Below are 21,153 nucleotides of genomic sequence, written 5' to 3'. Positions count from 1 at the left end.
CTGGCCACATCCCGACAAGCAGTGTCACCTTGCAAGAGGTCTTTGCTCCCCCCTCGGCTCTGTGCCGGGGCCTGGTTTCCTGTGTCTGCTGGGGCTGACAGTCTCGTCTCTGCCTGCAGGTCAGCAAAATCAGCTTGGTGGACCTGGCAGGGAGCGAACGAGCTGACTCCACTGGTGCGAAGGGCACAAGACTAAAGGTGAGAGCTGGCACGAGGTCCCCTTCTACCAGCAGGGATGCCCCGTCCTGCCCTCTAATTCCCAGCTGTGACATCTCCTTTCCTTGCCTGGTTCCTTGCCCAAAATCTTTGACGGGGTTTTGTTTGAAAGCTGCCCAGTGCCAGTTCCACCGAGGTCCGTGAGTCCCATTTGGGAGGTGCTGGTTACCCAGTAAGACCAGCCCATACCGGGACTTCCCCATCCTCCTGGTGCACTGGGCTTTAGTGCTGATGTGAAATCGGGCCTGAGCATCTGGGCTTTTCCTCTCTCCACCAGGAAGGAGCAAACATCAACAAGTCCTTGACCACGCTGGGGAAAGTCATCTCTGCCTTGGCTGAAATGGTAGGTGGCTGGGGTACAGACTAGTGGCAGCACCGCGGGGAAATGGGCTCAGCTCCGAGGGCTGGAGCATTCTGGCTCTGAAGGATGAGCAGATCCATCCCGAGCTGTCCCTGCAGCTGGGATGAGCTGGGCTGGCGAAGCTGCTGTCTCCATGGGGACATGTACCTGCTGCTCTCTGCCTGGGCGATGGGGAGCTGTAGTGGATGCTGTGGAGGGGAGCAGCTCACTTAAACATTCTTTCTGCTTTTTTTGCAGGATTCGGGGCCAAACAAGGTAGGTGCCCTGACCGGGCTGGGGAAGAGAGGGTTGGTTTTTAGCACAGTCAGGTGGGACTGGGTGGCAGGGTGGTTTGGGTCTAGGCTCTGCCTGGACCCACACATGCTTCTCCTGGGGGCTGGCAGAGCCCTCAGCATCCTGATCACCCTCCTCACCCTGTGGCTCTTGGTACCTGGCTTTAAACACCTGGCCCGGCCCAGGCATGGCATTTCACAGGCAGGACCTGTGCAGATGAGCAGAGCTGCCCAAGGTCACGGTGGCGGAGCAAAGCCATCCTCTGAGTCCCAGTAGCTGAGGACCAGCTGTCACCTTTCCTTTGAAGAGAGCAGGCTGCCTGACAGCCCTTCCTTCTGCTCTCCATTCTCCAGAACAAAAAGAAGAAGAAGACAGATTTCATCCCCTACCGGGACTCGGTGCTGACCTGGCTGCTGCGGGAGAACCTGGGTGAGGACACGGGTGGGAAGTGTAGGCTCGGCGGTGGGCACGGCTGCCAAGCGGAGGGTGACGGCTGGCGTGGGAACCAGCATCTCCCTGATGTGGGTGTCTCTCTCCGAGCAGGGGGCAACTCCAGGACGGCCATGGTTGCTGCTCTCAGTCCTGCTGACATCAACTACGATGAGACCCTCAGCACCCTCAGGTAGGAGGAAGTGTGTCTCCCCGTGGCAGGCAAGGAGGGAGGAGTCCCTGAAACCCAGGCACTGCCATGTGCTCTGCTCACCTCTGTGGCAACCCTGGCTGGGGGCGTGCTGTGGGGGGACCCTGCAACCTCAGATGAGGCCAAAGGATTGTCCTGGCACTGGGATCCTCCAAAGGACTGTCTGCTGCAGGGGCTTGGTGGCACTCCTGCTTGCCCAGCAGCCGTGGTTTGCTGCCGCTGCTCAGGGCTCTGCCCTTCCCTAGGTATGCCGACCGTGCCAAGCAGATCCGCTGCAACGCTGTCATCAACGAGGACCCCAACAACAAGCTCATCCGGGAGCTGAAGGATGAGGTGGCACGCCTGCGCGACCTTCTCTACGCCCAGGGCCTCGGGGACATCATTGACAGTAGGTACCGCCCGGTGTGCGCTGGCAGTGGCTCCAGGCAGAGGCGGGCTGAGTCCCCTTGCCTGCGGGGCCGGTGTCCCCATGGCTGCCCTGTGTCCTGGTCTGCCGACCATGTGGCAGCACCACGCTGCCCGAGCGTGGTCCGGATGCCTCCGGTGAACCCCTGCGCGCGCATTCACAACCCCTGGCCCACTCCCGTAAGCAGGAGGAGCTGCTTTACGCCCAGCAGACCTCCCCTTTTCCCCCTCCACCTCCTGTCTTCAGCATCCTATGCCCAGTAGAGGTGCCAGGAAGATAATCCCAGGGCTGCGCCTGCCTGTGGGCTTTCCTCTGTGTGCTGTCGGATATCCTACTGAGATGAACCCCCTCTTGTTCTGTTCTCACTGTCTTACCCCCGCTTCCTGCCCTCTCTCTCTCTCTTAGCCCATCCTGCTGCGGGAGGATCCAAATGTGTGTATTCCCCATCACTGGTACTCTCTGTTGCTTCATGGCTTTTGGGAGGCGTAGGCTGTGCCCAGGGGCACCCGTGCAGCATGGGGAAGGGCTCCCGTAGCCAGCCCCGGCTGGTGGAGAGGCGCTTGCCCACAGGCTGGCCATCCCCAGGGAGCTGGCCAAGGGGATGGTGGCAGAGTCGCGGTTAGCACCTGGGCTCGGGATAGCGCTTGGAGGGACCCACGTCCTCCTCCGCCGCCGTGCCAAGGGCCAGATCCCCACAGGGACTCCTTCCCCCATGCTGTCACGATGTTTCCTGTCGCTGCTGCTGCTGCTGCTGCTGCTTCTGCTGGCGCTGGGGGTCGTTGGGACTGGAGCCCGGCACGGTGCTTGGGTGGGCTGGCACGGGGCTCTCCTGATGCAGGGGTGTGTGGTGACGGCCAGGAGGTTTTTGCCGTGGGTAAACTCTATCGGCCCATCCCTCGCTGGGCCGGGCAGTGCAGCCAGGCTGTGGCAAGCCCGCTGAGGAGATGGGGGCCTGGCCCGTCCCCTCCTGGCTCGGCTCCCCCAGATGCGGGCTGATGGAGATAGGGGACTACCGCTGCAGACGCTAACCTGTGCCCTGCCCGTCTCTGCCACGGCACGCTGAGCCCCTGTGACTTCTTGGGGCTGGAGGAGCATCTCCAATACCTGGCTCCCTTTGCCGCGGGGTCCGGTGGCAGGTGATGCTCGAGGTGCCGGCAGGCGAGCGCCGCTGCCTGCAATGGGCGTGTTGCGACCCTGCCCTCACTTTGCTCTCTCTCTGACTGCCCAGCCAAGGTGCCACTCCAGCGGGCCAGGGGCTCAGGCTCTGCCAGTGAGGGGATCCCACGGCTCCTCCTGCTCCAGCCCCCCGGCCCCTTTGCAGGGCAGAGGGCCACCACCTCACCTCCCCTTCCCTTCTCATTCTCTGCCTCCAGATCCAGCTAATCTGGGGCAGTTGGGCAGGGAAAAGCACCTGGGCTGTGTCGGTGGCAGGAGGATGACAGAGGCAGTGGCACACTCTTGGGGAGGACGGTTGCTCCCAGACCTGATGGCTGCAGGATCTGGTGTGGCAAAAATGCATCCCTGGGAGCCCGGGAAGGCTCCAGAGCTGTTCCCACAGCTGATTATGAAAACAGCCCCGTGCTCCTGGCGGGCTGCCTGGGCTGGGGGAGAGATGTGTGTGCCCTTGCCCTGCTGCTGCCTGCGCCTGTGCCTTCTCCTTGTAATTCCTGGCTTTCTTCTCGATGCATTCGGCCGCTCTTTTTTTTTTTTTTCCCAACAGCTTTTCTTGTCTCTATCTTTCTCTCTCTCTCTCTCTTCCTGTCCGTGTGTCTTTCCCTGGCCCACCCCTCCTTCCCTGCCCATAGATGTGTCCGACTTTGAGAACAATAATGATGCTAGAGGGGCAGAGCTGAGTCACCGCCATGACAATCTCTCCACAGTGACCAACGCCATCGCTGGGATCAGCCCCTCTTCCTCCCTGTCGGCCTTGTCCAGCCGCGCTGCCTCCGTCGCCAGCCTCCATGAGCGCATCATGTTTGCTCCGGGCAGCGAAGAGGCGATTGAAAGGCTCAAGGTGAGAGGCCAGTGCCTGGCAGGACAGAGGGCTTAGCTCAGTGCTCTTGCACTGAGGCTTGTGGAGGAGATTTGGTATTTTCTGGAAACCCGTGGGTGATGCTCATAGGACACGATGCTCAGGCAAGCTCTTGCAGAGTGGACAGACCCAGAGCTCGCAGTGTTCTGGACTGCCGACCAGGGGAGGGTTTGGTGTGGCAGGGTCCATCTGGTGCTGCTGTCCTCTCTGCGGGGTGATGCTGTCTTTGCCCTGCGGGACAGGCGCTCCTAGCTCGGGATGGTGCAGGAGTGGGCTGGTAGCAAGGGGATGGAGAGGCTGGTCTTTGTGCCCTGCTCTTTGAAGACAGGGATGATGGAAAGATTTGGGTGAAATGCTGCTACGGCTCATTTAAACCAGCTTGAAACTGGGACCAGTGTCCTGCTGCACCATGCTGGGCAGAGCCTGGCAGAGTGGGCAGATCTGCTGCCTGTAGGACGTGCTAACTCCCCCTGCTAACCCCACGCTTGCCAGGAAACGGAGAAGATCATTGCAGAGCTGAACGAGACGTGGGAGGAGAAGCTGCGGAGGACAGAAGCAATCCGAATGGAGAGGTGGGTGGGGTGGGATGGGATGGGATGGGATGGAATGAGACGTGGGGTTCCCCAGGCATCTCCCTTCCTCTGCACTTTGCCTACAACAGTTCAGCTCCTGGGGGCAGCTGGGCAATTTGACCATCCAGCCATACCCTGGCTGTCCCCAGGGACCCCAGTGCCCACCATGTTATCCTTCATGGACATGGTCTGCTCTGAGAAACCCTCCTCAGGCACAGAGAGAGCTGAAGCAAGTCCTACAGCTCTGATCTGTGGGGCAAACCCATGGGCTTGGGTCCCCTCCTGGGCTTGTCTAGTGCCAGCTCCAGAGGCTCGTGGGGCTTTGACAGGCTCTTCTTTCTCTTGCTTCTCAGGGAAGCGTTGCTGGCTGAAATGGGAGTGGCCATGAGGGAGGATGGAGGCACCTTGGGTGTTTTCTCTCCTAAAAAGGTAGGATCATCCTATTCTCTTCTTCCTGGCAAACGAGGGCTGATCTGTACCCCTGCAGCTCCCTTCCGACCTGTTCTGTCACTGCCAGCCAGCCCCAAATATTTCACTAGCCTTTTCTTGGCTCTGAAACCCACAGGGAAAATCCCAGTGTTGACCCTGCTGGGTACGAACATTGGTAGAAACACATGGCTAAACGTCCAGCCCCCATTGCCTGGATGCTGTTGTATGCAGGTCAGGCTTTGCTGACAACTGCTGTGTTGGACTTCAGTGTCAGCTTATAAAAATCCATGCTTTGGGGTGTTTGGAATTGCTGCCCCTGAAACCAGCAAGCCCTCGCTGAGAAATGGGGGTGCAGAAATACTGCATACTCTTTATCGCTTATAGCATCCTGGAAAGTATTTTCTGAGCAAACACTGGCCATGCCCCAAAGAGTTTGTGTGCCAGCGATCCCTGCCGAGCAGCAGTTACAGCACCTCGCTGCCCCTCGCTCGTCTGTATAACCGTCGCCGCAGTGATGTCCAGTTGACAGCCCCAGCCCCCCGCAGGGCAGCACGGGCTGCGGGGTGCAGGCGCCTGCCGGCAGGACCAGGGTGTGCTGGCTCGGCTCGCCCGCACACCGAGGGATGCTCTGACAGCTGCCCCGCAGCTGATGCTGGTTGGCTTGGCCAAACGTCTTAGTAGATGTGTGTGTGGTGACAATCGATGATGAAGGCTTTGGGACCTTCACCTTGTGTGACTTGGTGCAGCTCTTAGGACAAATTTCTACACCGTCACCTTTGTTTCTCATTCTTATCTCAGCCACTGCTTGTTAGGACCCCAGACCTCTGTGTAGAAAGCGTGGGGGTTTATTCCCCAAAGCAGGTTGGTCTTGGAGGTGGGGCATTGCTGTGGTGGTCTTGGTGCCTCCTTACTCTTCAGCTATCTGATGGGTGGAATTTCCTCTGACTTCTCCAGTGGCTGGCGAGGAAAGTTAGCATCGCTAGTGTGCAAAACCCTATTTCATTAAGGGCAAAGCAGGGGCAGGACTCTGTCGTCCTGCTGAATGCCATCGCTGGGGTGGTTACATCTCCAGGGAGCTCAGTGAAAGGTAGAGCATCTGCTTTTTACTAGCCAGCCTCGCAAATCTGGAGAAAAACTGCAAGCTGAAGTCTCAGATCCTGGGGCTACATGTCTGCTTAGAGGGACTTGAGGTTAAATACTATGGCCAGCTTATCCCTGCCAGCCACCATGGAGAAGAAACTGTTTCCCTTGACCTCCAGCTCTCCTGCACTATTTGGAGTGAGTCTCCCCTATCAGCCAGGTGTCATAGCACTGTTGTAAGGGGGAAACCTCTGCATGCTGCGTGTCAGTGGGCTGATAAGACGTTTGTTATGGTCTCTATTCTTATTTCTGGGAAACTCAGAACTTCACCTACTGATACTCCCGCGACTTTGCATATTGCCTGAAGATCCAGTTACGGCAGCTTGTGATGGAGCAAGATAAGATAGCTGCATCTGTAGAGGCGTGTGGCTGGGGGAGAAACTTCCCTCTCATCGAGAACAAAGTGGTTTGTGACCCAGGGGAAGAAAATGATAGGAGGGAACTGTTAGGAAGGAGACCAGAGAGCAAAATTCAACCTGGAGATACAGCTTCAGGTCTCCATTACTTTTGGTTGAACCTCTGGTCTGGGACCTTCTCTTTTGGGTGTTCATCTGTCCTTGTACCGTCAGTAGAGGAAAACAGACACTTCTAGTTCCACTCATACTAAACCAGCCACTGCATGGGACGTGGCTCTGCCTCAGCCACGCTGTCCGCAGTGGAGCTGGGGGCTACGGTGAGGCAAGGGCCCGTGGACAGGCAGCGCAGGCGAGCGGGGTCCTGCCCTAGGAGGCACTAAGCTGTATCAGGGACTCCCCATGGGCAGTGTTTGGCTCTGTGTTGGGCCTGTTTGCAGTATGAATTCTGGCAGCCAGGGGAAGGGTGCCCAGCCCTTTGAGGAGGAAAGCAAGGAGGCCTGCAGGGGCAGGTCATCCTCATCCCAGCCGCTCAGGTCTCTGCAGTCCCCTTGAAAAGTATCTCCCTGGGTATGTTGTCCTGGAGCTACAGAGGGCAGGAGAGCCCGTCCACAGGGCGAGGGCAGCTTGAGGTGCTGCTGAGTTCCTACCTCCCTCGGGAACATCCCTTAGTGCCTGGCTAGACTGGGCGTGCTGGGGTGACTCGTTGTTCATCTCTCCCAGACACCCCACTTGGTCAACCTGAACGAGGACCCGCTCATGTCCGAGTGTCTTCTCTACTACATCAAGGATGGGATAACAAGGTGAGGGCCAGGTGCTGCGGAGCGGTGAGAGCCTAGCCCGTATCTCAGTACTGACTCGCCCGGGGGGGCAGCGGGGTAACAGCTGTCCCCGGGCTGGGCACCATTTCTGGGGCATCCCCAAAGTGCCATAGCTGTGTGGGAAAAATGTATTTGCCTGGCAATCTTGTTAGGGATGTTGGTCCCCTGGTTCTGGGGGGAGGCTCAGGGAATGGCTGCTTTGAGGAAGTATTGAGCTGGGTTTTTTCCCTGGCAGGGTTGGCCGGGAAGATGCAGAGAAGAGGCAGGACATCGTTCTCAGCGGGCACTTCATTAAGGAAGAGCACTGCCTTTTCCGCAGCGACACCAAAACCAGTGGTGAAGGTATTCCTTGTCTGGAGGGGCTCCACCTCCCTGGGGACCCCAGTCCCTCTGCATGTCCCCAGCATCTGCCCCCAGCCGGGGTCCTGCCCTCCTCAGGCTAGCGGGGCTCTCCTGTGTGGCCGTGCCTTCTCCGCGCTTCCAGAGCGAGCTACAGCCCTCACCTAGCTGGGAGGGAATCTCGTGCAAGGCACATGGGAGCTGCCATGGAGAGGCAAGCCAGGGAGATCAGGGCAGGACGGAAGATCAGACTGTAGACAATTCCCCCACCCCAGACACAGAGCAGAGCTCAACCCAAAAACGAGCAGGAGCCTGGGGTTGAAAGGGCTTTGGGACACGAGCCTGGGGAGGCTGGAGACGTGTGCTGGAGGCTGATCTCTCACATCCAGTCTCCAGCTGCATTTAGTCCTTGGGACTGCTCTGATTAACATGAGGCTGGCTGAGGCCCATTGGTTGCCCAAGGGTGTGAGTGCTGCTGGTGGGTGCCCTGGTGTCCCCCCACTCCGTGCCTGGGGTGCCGGCTGGGGCAGCTCTCCCTTTTCAAGGCTGCAAGAGCAGTGGAGTGGGAGCTGCAGGATTTATCCCTGTGCCTGCACCTTACCTTCACTCCCTCTCTCCCCCTCCCGCTGACCCTGCAGTAATAGTGACCCTGGAGCCCTGTGAAGGTGCTGACACCTACGTGAATGGCAAAAAGGTGACAGAGCCCAGCATCCTGCGCTCAGGTGGGTCCCCAGAGCCGGCACGCCAGTGCTGCTCTAACCTGCCTCCCTCCATCCCTCTGGGGCCCTGCAGATTGTCCCACATCAAACCCACGCCCTTTCCCCCCGCCCCACGTGCATTCCTGTAGGAAACCGCATCATCATGGGGAAGAGCCACGTTTTCCGCTTCAACCACCCCGAGCAGGCTCGGCAGGAGCGGGAGCGGACCCCGTGCGCCGAGACCCCTGCCGAGCCCGTGGACTGGGCTTTCGCCCAAAGAGAGCTGCTGGAGAAGCAGGGCATTGACATGAAGCAGGAGATGGAGCAGCGGTGAGGGCACAGGGCCTGGGGCCATGGGGAGATGGGTATCCACCTCTGGGTTAGTCATCCTCTCCTTCCCCATTCCTCGCAGGCTCCAGGAACTGGAGGACCAATACCGGAGGGAGCGGGAGGAGGCAAATTACCTTCTCGAGCAGCAGAGGCTGGTAGGTGGCCAGGATCTGGCTCCTTCTCAGGGTGCCCAGGCCTGGCAGAGTCCTGGCAGATGTTTGCATGGGGTGTCTCTGTGTCCTAAAAACAAGGGCAAACCTCTTGTTCTTGGGGTTGTCCCCATAAACATGGATCGAAAGGAGGGAGGAGGCTGGGTTACTGCGGCAGGGGAGAAGTGCTGTGTGGCAGCATGGAGGAAGGTCATACCCTGTGGGCTGCATCATCCCTCTCCCTGCTTCCCCCAGGACTATGAGAGCAAATTGGAGGCTTTGCAGAAGCAGATGGACTCGAGGTATTACCCTGAGGCAAACGAAGAAGAAGAAGAACCTGAGGATGAAGGTGAGGGCTGGGTGCCACCACAGGGTTTTGATGTTCTCTGTGGGAGCAAGAAGAGTGGACCGTGGGTCTCCTGGGCACCTCTGCACCCATGTCCTCCCTCCTGGCAGGGGGGTGACTGTCTCTCTGTGTCCCCACAGTGCAGTGGACGGAGCGGGAGTTCGAGCTGGCCCTCTGGGCCTTTAGGAAGTGGAAATGGTACCAGTTCACCTCCCTCCGTGACCTGCTCTGGGGCAATGCCATCTTTCTCAAGGAAGCCAACGCCATCAGTGTGGAGCTGAAGAAGAAGGTGGGTGCCTGGGGCTCCTCTCTGTCTTGCTGCGGTACTCACAGCAGAGGCCAGAAGCGTGGGCAGCCAGGGAAGTGCCAAGGAGGGGGTTGCCGAGGGCACCCCATGGAGCCTGCTGTCCTCCTGGGCGGCTCACCATCCCACTCTGCCCCTCTCCAGGTCCAGTTCCAGTTTGTGCTCCTCACGGACACACTGTACTCACCTCTCCCTCCTGACTTGCTGCCTCCCGATGCCGCCAAAGACCGGGAGAAGCGGCCGTTCCCCCGGACCATCGTGGCTGTAGAGGTGCAGGACCAGAAGAACGGAGCGACACATTACTGGACCCTGGAGAAGCTGAGGTGGGTGAATGATGCCCGCGCCAGGGCGGGCCCAGCCAGCCTCGGCCCCGTTTCTCACCACTGCCTGCTGCGTTCCCCTCTGCCTGCAGGCAACGCCTGGACCTGATGCGTGAAATGTATGACCGTGCAGCCGAAGTGCCTTCTAGCGTCATCGAGGACTGCGACAACGTGGTGACTGGTGGAGATCCTTTCTACGACCGCTTCCCCTGGTTCAGGCTGGTCGGCAGGTGAGCGCTTCGGCTCCTTCTAAGCATGGCTGGGACCTGCAGGCAGCCCTGCAGGAGAAAGCACCGCCCGCTCTGCCACGCGCAGGGCGTTCGTCTCCCCGGGGCCGCGCCGTGGGAGGACGCGTTCCCGCCCCAGTGCTGGTCGGGCCCATCTTGCCTGTGATGGTTCTCCTCCACATTGGCTGCTGGGACCCCGAGGGACCTGCGAGCCGCTGGCCACGCTCCCGCTGCCTGCCGTGACACTGAGCTGTGAGGCACGGGCTCCTGGCTTGCCACCGGTGGGAGGCGGGGGGCCACAGCTGCCCAGCATGCTGAGAGCCCGTGCCGTCGCGACCTCTGCCCCGGCCGGCACGCGTCCATGTGCACGCGTTGGTGTCCGAGCATCCGTCTGTACAGTATGTGCCGTGCGTCTCCGTGTGCTTCCTGCACGCCAGTTGGAAGGATGCGGTGCTGGCAACGAGGATGGGCCACCCTGGAGAAGGGGTCTGCCCCGGTGGGCAGGGGGCTGAGCTGCATGGCCCAACCAACCGCGCCTGCCACGGAGGCATCCCCCCCCGTGCCACAGCACGCGGAGAGATTCCCTTCGGTGGCGGGGGTGGCGGCGAGCCTCATGCCACCGCTCTGTCCCCGTGTTGCCTGCAAAGCCAGCGAGGGGAATTCCCACCATTTGCACCGGTTCCTTGGGTTGCTCTTTTCTCCGCCCTTTATAGCCGCTGGCCATTGGTGGCTTCCTTTAGAGATGCACCAGATGGGCAAGTCTTTATTTCCTAACACCCCTTGGTTTAAGCAGAAAAAACCCCATCCCAAAACCCAACCGAGAAAAAAAAAAAAAAGACCCCCAAAAAAAGCAAAATTCCTATTCTTGCTCTCTGTTTGGAACAGCTGGTGTTAACCTGTCTTCTATCTTGTTGTACTAACCTTAGTTCAGATATCTCTGGCTGCAACAGCTCTCCTCTTTTCAACACATGCATGAGCGAGCGCATGGCTGATCTCACCCCCTCCCCTACCTTCTCGAACCCCGACTCCGACATCACCGAGCCTGCTGACGAGCAGCACCAGGGGCAGGAGGAGGAGGAGGAGGAGGAGGAGGAGGAGGAGGCGGAGGACCTGGAGGAAGACATCTTTCCGGAGTGCCCGCTGTGTGATGGCCGGGATCCGTTTTACGACCGCTCCCCCCTGTTCAGTTTAGTAGGAAGGTTGGTGAGGTTTTAGGAGAGCATGCCGGGAAGGAACTAGCTCTTTCGCATGAGGGAACTGCTTTCGGACACGACTCCCACCTCCAGGGCGTCCCAGAGGTGCAGGGGGTAGCCGGCCGGCTGGGATTGCGGCCAAGCCCGGGGCGCCCAGTGGGGCAGCGAGGTGCCCACCGAGGTAGGGCTGTGATGAGCACAGCTGTGGTAGGGGAGAGCAGGGGAAGGCAGGCAGCGCCAGCTCCACAAGAGACCCTTCAGGCAGGTCCCTCTTTGGGGCGGCCCCTGAGAAGGGGAGCTCTGCCATGTCTCTGGCACTGAAGGAGCCAGGGGAGCTGCACGGGGGTCTCGATCCTGGGCATCTCTGTCCCAGGGAGGGCCACTCCCACCTGGCTTGGGGTGACCCCCCCGTGGTGCCACTGGCTGGGGACACACAGGCACTTCAAAGCCACGTGCACCCCTGGCTTGACCATCCCAGCTGCATCAGTCAGCGTGAGCTCCCCCGAGCATGGAGGCTTGGATGTCCCCCAGTGTTTGGGGGGGACAAAGCCGAGAGGAGTGAGGGGAGAGCCAGGCGCAGGAGGGAGAGGAGGGCTCTGTGAAAAGCGGCGTTTTCCCTCGCCACCTGTGCTCAGTGCTTGGCTTTTGGGGCCAACCCTGCCGGCTTGGCACAGAAGATGTTCAGGGAGGTCGCAGGGACCTGGGTGCAGGCTCCAACTCCTCCTCGGTTCCAGCCGAGGACAAGAGCTTTGATTTCTCCTACCTGTTGGCCAGGACACCCCCCTGGGCTCCATCAGTCTTGGCCTGGAGAAACCCACCAGCCGCTGCAAAACCAGCTGTGCCGCCAAACCCGGTTGCAATCTGCCCATCCCCAAAACGGGATGCAGCGCTTCCAGCTCCACGCTGTTCCCAAGGGCATGTGTGCCCGGAGCTGGTCCCGGAGCCTCTGCCCCAAGCAGCAGCCAGAGGGACTCATGCTGGTGACCCTCTCCCCGCTGGGGCTGCCCCCACGGCTGGAGCTGGAGCTCCTCTTCCTCTGTGTGCTAAAGCCAGGCTTATCCTTGCCAGGCAGAGTGCAGACAGCGAGGTGGGAAGGCGGGGGACCAGCGCAGGCAGAGAGGGCGGAGGTGGGGTAAGAGTCCTGCAGCCTCAGACCGAAAGAGCTGGGTTCTTCCCCCTTTTTTTTTTTACTTTTTTTCCTTTTTTCCTTATTTAAAAAAAAAACAAAACAAAAAACATCAAAAACCCCCCCAAAACTCTCAGGGGCACCTCAAAAAACCAAACAAGGCCCTGCGGCAGCCGCCCCGCTCTGTGCTGGGGGCACGTTCACTGGAGCTTGGCACCTTCTGACTTCTTTTGAGTCTGCCCTGGGTTTGGCTCCCCGCGCAGCAGCTCCGCCAGCCACATTTCTTGTGAAGTGTGCTTGGATTGGTTTATGATTGGATCCTTGTCTTTGATTTTTTTTTTTTTCCTTTTTTTTTTTCTTTTAGGTTTTTTGGTTTTTGTTTTATTTTTTTAGTTTTTTGGGTTGTTTTTTTTTAGCTGCTGGCTCTATCTCTCCAAAGCTTTAGCGAAAATTGGGGTTATTTCACTTCTGTCTTCCTTTGGAAAGGCTTTTCTTTGGTCTGAGCATGCCATCTTTGCACCTCACCAATCTTGTGGTTAGTGTCCCTGCCCTCCTTCCTCTAGTGACACACTTGTCCCCCTCCTCCCCGCCTGCCCCCCCCCCCGCCCTCTTCCTCTTTCCTCCCCTCTCCACCCCCTTGGCTTCAACAGCAGCTGCCCTGCAGGTTTGGGCGGGCGGGTGCACCCAGATCCCCACGCTTTCGAGACCTCCCTGTGGTCGCAGGGCTCTGCCCCGGGCACGTGGTCCCTCTGGGAAGCCCTGACACAGTCCAGCCACTTGTTGCTGGTGGCCTCCAAGAAGAGATGGGGTGAGACAGAGACAGTGATGGGGCATCACCTTTGCTTCCACGACTTGAGTCCTTGGAGATGCCTTGGGTGGAAAAAGCCTCAAGCAGCTCTTGAAGGTCAATGGAAGTCAGCAGAGGAGGGGGAACCTCCAGACTTTGGGGCTTGGGCTGCAAGTGTGCGGCTGGGGCCTCCTGCAAGAGCCCCCTGGGCACTTTCGGGTGCCGTTGGATGTCTGCAAAGATGCCTGCGAGTTTGGGACATCATGGGCAGCACTGCCAGCCTCCTAGAGATGCAACCCCCATGGGCGCCTCCCAAAGCAGAAGTGTCCTGGCCAGCCCCAGCACCATCCTGCCCCGCCACACTCGAAGACGGTGCATGTCAAGACTCCAGTGGGCCCCCCGGGGAGGGGTGCCAGGCACCCCGCATCCTCTCTTGCTGGGAGTGGTGCTGCCCTGCCGGCAAGGGCAGTTTGCCCCGCTTGGCAGGGAGCTCAGTGCCAAGGCTGTGGAGGTGACTTGTCACCGCTGAGGGCACAGCAGGCCACCATCGCCAGAGTGCCAGGACTGTCGAACAGCGAGCCGGCTGGTGGCAAGGCTGAGGAAGGCAGCAAGAGGAGGCAAAATGCTTGTGAAATGGGGAGCTGCGGCCTGGTGGGAGGTGCCGGCAGAGACGTGGTGTGGCCATCGCGTTGAAGGAGTGTCGGCGACTTGGACGCCACGGAGGACAGCGGGGAGGCTCAGACCTGCCGTGCTGGGAGCAGACAGCTCCTTTCTTGCCCACAGGGAGAAGCCGGCTCTCTGATGCGTTTGCGGGCGGTCTGTGACCCTGAAGCCATGTGTGTGAAGGGATGGGGCAGGGGGAGAGGCCGCCGATGCTGCCAGCCACGCTGTGCAGCCTCCCTCCCAGCTGGGCAAAGGCCATCTGCAGCCACCAGCGGTCCCGCAGCACCGCGGGCAGAGCCAGGGCCAGGACCACCCCGGCAGGTTCATCTCTGGAGGCTTCTGGCCTCCGGTCAGGACCTCCTCCTCTCCCCTCCTTTGCTCCCACCGGTCTCTACCTCCCTTGTCACCCTCCCTTCCCCCCCTGCCTTGCCCCTGTCCCCCCCACGGTGACTCCACAGCTGCCCCTGAGTCGTGTTGCAGCACCTCCTGCCCTAGTCCTCTGGCTCTCCACCGCAGAGAAGCTCCTCTTCTCTCCCAGCTTCACGGTGGCACCGGCGCAGCCCCCCTCCCCTCCCCGCCCGCCACGGAGGTGACAGCCGGAGAGGTATGCGAGCCCCATCTGCTTCGTAGTGCTGCCGTGGCGTGCTGCCTGCCCGCCTGCCTGCGGCACGCTGCCCGCCCGCTGCCCGCTCCCCGCCCCTCTCGGCTGGCCCTGGCTGCCTTCTCTTTAGTTTTGCTTTGCAGCGCTGCGGTCGTGCCGTGAGCGGTGACCTGGGATCCCGGCCGCCGCCGGCCGCGCCACCCGCGCCTGGGGACCCGCGGGTGGGAGCAGTGACCACTCTCCCCCGTGTTGTGTGTGTCCCCCTCCTCTGGCAGGGCCTTCGTCTACCTGAGCAACCTTCTCTACCCCGTGCCCCTGGTCCACCGCGTGGCCATCGTCAGCGAGAAGGGCGAGGTCAAGGGCTTCCTGCGCGTGGCCGTTCAGGCCATCTCAGGTAGGAGGGGGACCCCCCTCCCCAAAACGTGCCCCTGGCATCCCCTGTGCCCCCCACACCAGCTCACCCCCATCCCTCCTCCAGCGGATGAGGAAGCTCCCGACTATGGCTCCGGTGTGCGGCAGTCGGGGACAGCCAAGATATCCTTCGATGACCAGCACTTTGAGAAGGTATGGTGGCAGCTGGCTCTTGGTGGGTGCCTGGGGACCGCAGACCCCTGCCTGCCACAGCAATGCTTCCCCCTGGGGACCTCCGGGCTCCCAGAGGTGCAGGCATCACGCTGAAGGGATCATGTTCTCAGTCCACGAGGCAGCCCTCTGGCACCCACCGATGCACCCCACTCTTGCCCGTGTCCCAGGGTGGGCTGCAGTGGGATGGGAGGGGAGAGCTGGAGGTGCCCCGGTGCTCAGGGCGCTGGCGGACCACCTCGGGGACCACCAGCATCCCTGAGCCCCGCTCCTGGTGCAGTTCCAGTCAGAGTCGTGCCCAGCTGTGGGGATGTCTCGCTCGGGGACCTCCCAGGAGGAGCTGCGCATCGTCGAAGGCCAGGGGCAGGTCAGCGACATGGGTCCCTCCGCTGACGAAGTCAACAACAACACCTGCGCAGGTGAGGGGGTGCTGAGAAGCAGTTGGGGAGCAACCCCCTGCCTTGGCACCCAGCTTCCTGTGCCTGCCCAAGCATTAAAAGCCTGCTGTCCCAGTGCGAGGCTGCTGGCAGACACCAAGGGGGGGTGACCCTCATGCCTTGCTGAGGACCCTCCCCTCCCCGCAGTGACCCCAGAGGACCTTCTCCTGGACAGCCCGGAGAAACCCACGCCAGACGGGCCTCTGGAGACGGCTCTGGACCACCTGAAGCTGGGCAGCATCTTCACTTTCCGTGTGACAGTCCTGCAAGCCTCCAGCATCTCTGCGGAATACGCAGACATCTTCTGCCAGTTCAAGTGAGCCCCTTGTGCCCCCCCAGCCTCACATCTCCCGCCCTGCTCTGGCCATCGCCTCGGAGCTGGTGGTGAATGTCGGGGAGCCCCACCCCCACCAGCTCGGAGCCCTTCATGGATGGGGGTGCAGGATGGCTGCAGGATGAGCCCATGTGCTTGTCTGGTACCTTGTTTGGTCACTGGCAGAAGGCAGGGAGAGGTTCTCATTGGCTTCAGGGGGGTCCTGCAACAGTCCAGGGTGCGGGCAGCAGCCCTGGGGGGAGCAGGCTCTTCTCCTGGCCCCTGCCCTCTCTCCCCTCCCTGCGCCATCGTGTCCCCATCCTGCAGCCCCTGAGCCACCTCCTTTCCCTCCACAGCTTCATCCATCGCCATGACGAGGCCTTTTCGACAGAGCCCTTGAAGAACACAGGACGGGGGCCACCACTGGGCTTCTATCACGTCCAAAACGTGTGTACCCCTTCCCTGCCCAGACCCATCACCCCCACAGCTGCCAGGGTCTCCGCGGGACCATTGGCCGGATCTTCTCCCCTGGGGAGCAGCTTCCTCCTGGCTTTCCCAGCCCATCACAGCCACCCAGCTAAGCCAACCTTAGACAAGGTGGATGTGTGGGAGAAAGACCAGAAGCTGCTACTCTGCCCAAAAAGGCTGGGATTTCATGGCAGTGGTCTTGGTGGGGAGAGCATTCCCCAGGCCACGTGGAAGGGGATGGGTGAGGGGTGCAGGGGATCAGACAGGCTTGCACCCTCCCACCTCCCTGGTGTTGTTGCTGGCTGCAGCCCTTTCCCAGCTAAACTGTGCCATCAACAGCTCTTTCTCTTCCAGATCGCTGTGGAGGTGACCAAGTCCTTCATTGAATACATCAAGAGCCAACCGATTGTATTTGAAGTCTTTGGGCACTACCAGCAGCACCCCTTCCCGCCCCTCTGCAAGGACGTCCTGAGGTGGGTGCAGCTGGCTTCCTGGTGGGGACCCAGCGAAAGGGGGGGCAGGTGGCAGGAGGGGGTGGCCCCGGGGTGGAGGTGGGCTTTGAGGGTCCCTGTGGATGCTTTAACTGAACCGGTTCTCTCTGCAGTCCACTGAGGCCATCCCGGCGCCACTTCCCCCGTGTGATGCCGCTCTCCAAACCAGGTAGGACCTGGCCTCCTGCCTCTCTGCCTGCCCATGGTCCCCATGATGAGTGCAAGGTCCCAGGGGGACCAATTACTATCCCAGGGGCACCACAAAATGTATGGTGGGCCAGAGCACCCAGAAGCCCTTGGCACCCATTCCTGCAGCACCCGGCTGATGCGAAGCCCCATTCTCACCTCCTGTGGAGTGGCAGGGAGGAGCCTACCCACCCTTGATGGCTCAGATTGCCTCCCAGCCCCACCATGCCACAGGCTACAGGGTCCCCACTGTGCTCTGGCCACCGAGACCTGAGTTGCTGTGGTTTGGCTGACCACCGTGGTTTGCTGTGTGATCCCCACGCTGGCACCAGGGGACCCTCCCTCTGGCTGTCCCCGAGTGATTCCTGGAGCAGCGCTGCATGGTTTAGGATGTGTCCTTGCCAGGGCTGTGGGATCAGGCTGTGCAGCTCGGGGGTGGGTGAGGCTGGCTGCATCCTGGCACCCTCGCTGCTCCGCGTTGGGCATGGGAGAAGGCATGCTGGTGGTCAGGGAGGACCCTGGGATGAGGCTGTCCCCCTCTGCACTCCATGTGTCTCCCTGCACTTCCTGCCTGCTCTGCCCTTACCCTGCCTGCTGCACGTACCTCACTCCAAACGCCAGCGGTGAGCTCGCCCTTTCAGCTGTCTTTCCCACCCTCTGCAGTGCCTGCGACGAAGCTGAGCACCATGACTCGGCCCAGCGCCGGCCCATGCCAGTGCAAGTATGACCTGATGGTCTTCTTCGAGATCTGTGAGCTGGAGGCCAACGGCGAGTAAGTCCTGCTGGAAAGGGGAGCAGGAAGGAAAGGGAGGCAGCGTGGTGATTTTCCCAGTGCTCGGCACTTCTGGGCAGGCTGACGGGGCTCTGTGTCACGCCACAATCCTCTCTTCCAGCTACATCCCTGCCGTTGTGGACCACCGCGGAGGCATGCCGTGCCATGGGACCTTCCTCCTCCACCAGGTACTCCCTCCCTGAGATGCCGTCCCGGCTCTGGCTCCTGCCAGGAGCTGTGTTAACCACTGTCTCTTCTTTTTGGCCTCGTGGGTCTCAGGGCATCCAGAGGAGAATCACTGTCACCTTGGTGCACGAAACAGGCAGCCTCATCCGCTGGAAGGAAGTGCGGGAGCTGGTTGTGGGTAAGCTGAGCCAGGCTGGGTGGGCTGTGAACCACCCCCAGCTTGCCGAGCTCCTGAGCATCCTCCTCTCAGGCTGTTTCTCACCCACGTTCCCATGCGGGGCTTTGTGCCTCGTCTTCCCTCCTACCCTGCAATAGCAAAGTGGCGGGTGACACTGGGACGCTGTGTGGGCAGGGTGCCTTGGTCCTGGCCACCGCCTCTGGGAGCTGGACCAGGACCTCCAGACCTGAGTGGCCAAGTGCCAGGCGGCAGCTGCCTGTGACAGGGGTGCTGCTGAGGGCTGCAGGCAGGTTGGGCCATCCCTGCCCCTTGTGGGGACCCTCACAGGGCCACTGCCTTTCGCCTGAGCGGCATCCCTGTGCTGTGCTTGCAGGTCGGATTCGGAACACCCCAGAAGCAGACGAGTCTCTCATTGACCCCAACATCCTGTCCCTGAACATCCTTTCCTCTGGGTACATCCACCCCTCCCAGGACGACCGGTGCGTGCCGCTTCTTCTCTTGCTCTTCCCTCGCTGTGGTGAGGGCTGGGAGCAGGGTGTGGGGTGCCCCTCTCTCCCCTGGGGGGGCTCTCAGACCTGTTGCTGCTTTGGGTGGGGGGGGCTTTTCTGGAGCTGCAGAGGGTCTTGGGGTTCAGGGCTGCCAGCCCCCTTCCTCCTCCTCCTCCCTGAGGCCTTTCTGCACCTGGCTTTGGCACTACAGGGAATTTGGGTGGGCGTCCTGCTCTTCAGTGCTGGCTGTGACCGACAGCACAGGATGTACCGACCCTGTGGCTGCAGGGGACCTGCCACCAAAGGGCTCTTTGTCCTCTGTCCCAGCAAACTTGCTGGAAAGGCCACTTGATTCCCATAGCTGGTCCCCGTCTGTGCAGGGGTGATGCAGGAAAGCCATCCCCCATCACCGCCAGGGGACTTTGGGGATGCCTGCCCCTTCATGCCTGTCCCAGGGGGCTGTGTCCCTGCTGGGGGTTTGGCAGGGGTGCGGGAGCAGTGGGGCTGGAGGTTTTTTATCTCCGAGATCTCCGTGGCTGGGTCCTGCGGTGGTGGTGGGGAGCGGTGAGTGCGGTGGGCAGAGCTCTCCTCTGCACTGGGGCTGCTGCCAGAACCTGGGGGGCTGGAAGAGAGTCTCTGGCCAGAATGCGTGTGTGTGGGCAGCCGTGACAAGACGGGGACAGTCGTTGGCAGCGCCAGGAGCAGTCGCACCGGTCCTGGGCTGTGCGCGTGGCACTTGCTGGTGTAGGAGCATCCTGATGGGGAGTGGGGACCACTTTTCCCCTCGTTTTCTTCGGGGTCACCCAAGGCAGGGTGTTTTTGGTGGGGATGACGGGGGTCTGGATGGGAGATGCTGGCCTGCAGCACTCCCAGGGCACAATGGAGCGACAGGCACGCAGTACCCGGGCGGCAGAGCTGAATCACAGGGTCGGGTGTTCGTGCGAGTGTCGGACCAGGAGATTTTGGCACAGCCATGGGGACAACAGAGCAGGGCCAGGCGGGGACAGTTGGGCAAGGAGTGCTTGGCCTGGCAGAGCTGTAGTGCTTTTTGCTGGGCTGCTGGGAGCTGGGTGGCTCCTGGGGCTGTGCTGTTGTATGTCGGCTCCTGATATGGCTGGATGGTCCCGGGTGCAGCCAGATCAGATCTTCAGCATCTCTAGTGTAGCCTGGCAGGGGGGATGTGCCTCCTGCTCCTGCCTTCCCCCCCACAGGTCCTGCAGGTCAATAGGACATAGCTCGGGCTGGGGGGAGGCTTGGGGTCCGGAGAGAAGCAGGGAGGTGAGGGGCTTGGCTTTTGCAAGAGCCTGCCTCACCTGCACGCTCAGAGGGTCTGTGCCTCAGGGCCAGCCCCGATGTGGGGCCGTGGGCTGGCATGCACACCGTATCCGTCCTGTGTCCATCCTGTCAAGCATGCCCAGGGCTGGGCAGGGGGAGGAGGGGGCAGCTGGCTTCCCGTGGAATGCCAAGAAGCCCTTGCTGCAACCCCCTCCCCGCTTCATCCTGCTTGCTCCGGCTCCAGCAGCCTGCAAGGACGGGCAGAGGGAGGGCAGTGGGCAGTGCTAGGGCCCACTACATCCTCCTCCCCAGCTGCTTGTACTCCCTGCTTCGCTGCCTTACGCCACACAGCCTCCATCGCCCAGAGCAGCCCTGGCTCCCCTCCCCAGCCTCCCCAGTCCCCCGGAGCTGCTCAGGAGGAGACCGGGGGAGCGGTACAGCTCCCTCCCTGGCACCCATCCATCCCTGCGTTGAGTGCCCAGGGAGGAGGTGCAGGGGGCAGCGCCAAGGGTCCCCCCTCGCTTCTCTCCGCTGCTGCTGCCCATCCAAGCCCACACTAACCATGTGATTGTTTTGTGTTTTCGCAGGCAGTTTCTTGATTCGGATATGCCTAGGTATTATTTGTTTCCATTGGTTTTTTTTCCACCCCCCTTCCTCTCTCTCTTCTTTCTTTCTCCCCCCTTGCCTCGGTGGGCTCACTTCCACTGGAGGCAGCACTTGGACAACCAGCCCCCCATCCCTCCACACAACCCACCCCTCCTCCCTCCCACCCTGGCACCTCTCGCTCACTCGGCCCCTTTCGCTGTTTGTTTGGGCCGCGCTCTCGCTGGCTGCCGCACCCCTCGCACGCCTGCGTCCCCATCGCCTGATTTGGGTTTTCTTCTTGCTTTTTGACTTCGCTGCTCTCCCATCTCTCTGGCATCCGGGGCCAAGCGTGCCGCCCCCTCATCGCCTCCTGCCCCAGCCCCAGCTCAGCCCCCAGTGCCGCTTGGAGTAGCCGCAGGGCTGGTGTGGACTGCGGCGGGGGCTTTGGGGTGCCTCCAGCCCTCACCCAGGCACCTGGCGATGATAACACGATCGACCCGCGGGCGTAGGTGCGGCATACGGGCTGTGTGCGTCTGTACACAGGTGTGATGGTGGATGTGCGTACCCGTACGGGGCACAGACTGTGAATACCCCTGTGTAAGGGGGGGAGCAGCTGTTTGGGGATGGGGGATGTTCAGCAGGGACCACAGGGTGAGCCTGGCGTGCCACGCGTGGGTGAGAGCCGCCCAACCCGGGTGCTCTCACCAGCCCCTAGACCAGCGCGTCACCAAGGCCCTGGAGGAGGGGGAATCCCACCACCATGGCCCGTGGCAGAAGAGGGGGATGCATCTCTGATGAACAAGAGGGAACGGCTTTAAACTGCAACAGGGGAGGTTCAGACTGGACATGAGGAAAAAATGTTTCCCA

The 21,153-nt window shown here is 61.0% G+C and overlaps 1 protein-coding gene across 25 annotated transcripts in view; it reads left to right on the top strand.

The window, feature by feature from the left end:
• The window catches only part of KIF1A (kinesin family member 1A), a 41,824-nt gene that overhangs the window by 11,999 nt on the left and 8,672 nt on the right, over nt 1-21,153 (top strand). For 5 of the 25 annotated variants that reach the window (XM_074833291.1, XM_074833289.1, XM_074833288.1 and 2 more), the window contains exons 8-39: nt 120-197; nt 493-558; nt 814-831; nt 1,203-1,278; nt 1,393-1,471; nt 1,735-1,877; nt 2,301-2,327; nt 3,701-3,909; nt 4,420-4,499; nt 4,853-4,928; nt 7,145-7,224; nt 7,478-7,584; nt 8,220-8,303; nt 8,429-8,609; nt 8,692-8,764; nt 9,014-9,107; nt 9,245-9,393; nt 9,553-9,731; nt 9,821-9,958; nt 10,882-11,154; nt 14,601-14,719; nt 14,804-14,889; nt 15,188-15,326; nt 15,492-15,660; nt 16,014-16,104; nt 16,480-16,598; nt 16,730-16,785; nt 17,466-17,574; nt 17,696-17,762; nt 17,854-17,938; nt 18,312-18,417; nt 20,289-20,315. In XM_074833291.1, coding sequence (XP_074689392.1) covers nt 120-197; nt 493-558; nt 814-831; nt 1,203-1,278; nt 1,393-1,471; nt 1,735-1,877; nt 2,301-2,327; nt 3,701-3,909; nt 4,420-4,499; nt 4,853-4,928; nt 7,145-7,224; nt 7,478-7,584; nt 8,220-8,303; nt 8,429-8,609; nt 8,692-8,764; nt 9,014-9,107; nt 9,245-9,393; nt 9,553-9,731; nt 9,821-9,958; nt 10,882-11,154; nt 14,601-14,719; nt 14,804-14,889; nt 15,188-15,326; nt 15,492-15,660; nt 16,014-16,104; nt 16,480-16,598; nt 16,730-16,785; nt 17,466-17,574; nt 17,696-17,762; nt 17,854-17,938; nt 18,312-18,417; nt 20,289-20,315 — 3,383 coding nt within the window. The remainder of the gene's footprint in view (nt 1-119; nt 198-492; nt 559-813; nt 832-1,202; nt 1,279-1,392; nt 1,472-1,734; nt 1,878-2,300; nt 2,328-3,700; nt 3,910-4,419; nt 4,500-4,852; nt 4,929-7,144; nt 7,225-7,477; nt 7,585-8,219; nt 8,304-8,428; nt 8,610-8,691; nt 8,765-9,013; nt 9,108-9,244; nt 9,394-9,552; nt 9,732-9,820; nt 9,959-10,881; nt 11,155-14,600; nt 14,720-14,803; nt 14,890-15,187; nt 15,327-15,491; nt 15,661-16,013; nt 16,105-16,479; nt 16,599-16,729; nt 16,786-17,465; nt 17,575-17,695; nt 17,763-17,853; nt 17,939-18,311; nt 18,418-20,288; nt 20,316-21,153) is intronic. The other 20 variants (XM_074833294.1, XM_074833293.1, XM_074833292.1 and 17 more) reach the window with 11 other exon arrangements.

This window comes from Strix aluco, chromosome 9, assembly GCF_031877795.1.
Source record: "Strix aluco isolate bStrAlu1 chromosome 9, bStrAlu1.hap1, whole genome shotgun sequence".
Classification (NCBI taxonomy): domain Eukaryota; kingdom Metazoa; phylum Chordata; class Aves; order Strigiformes; family Strigidae; genus Strix; species Strix aluco.
Note: the sequence above shows the minus strand (reverse complement) of the source record. Positions and strands in the feature narration are given on the sequence as shown.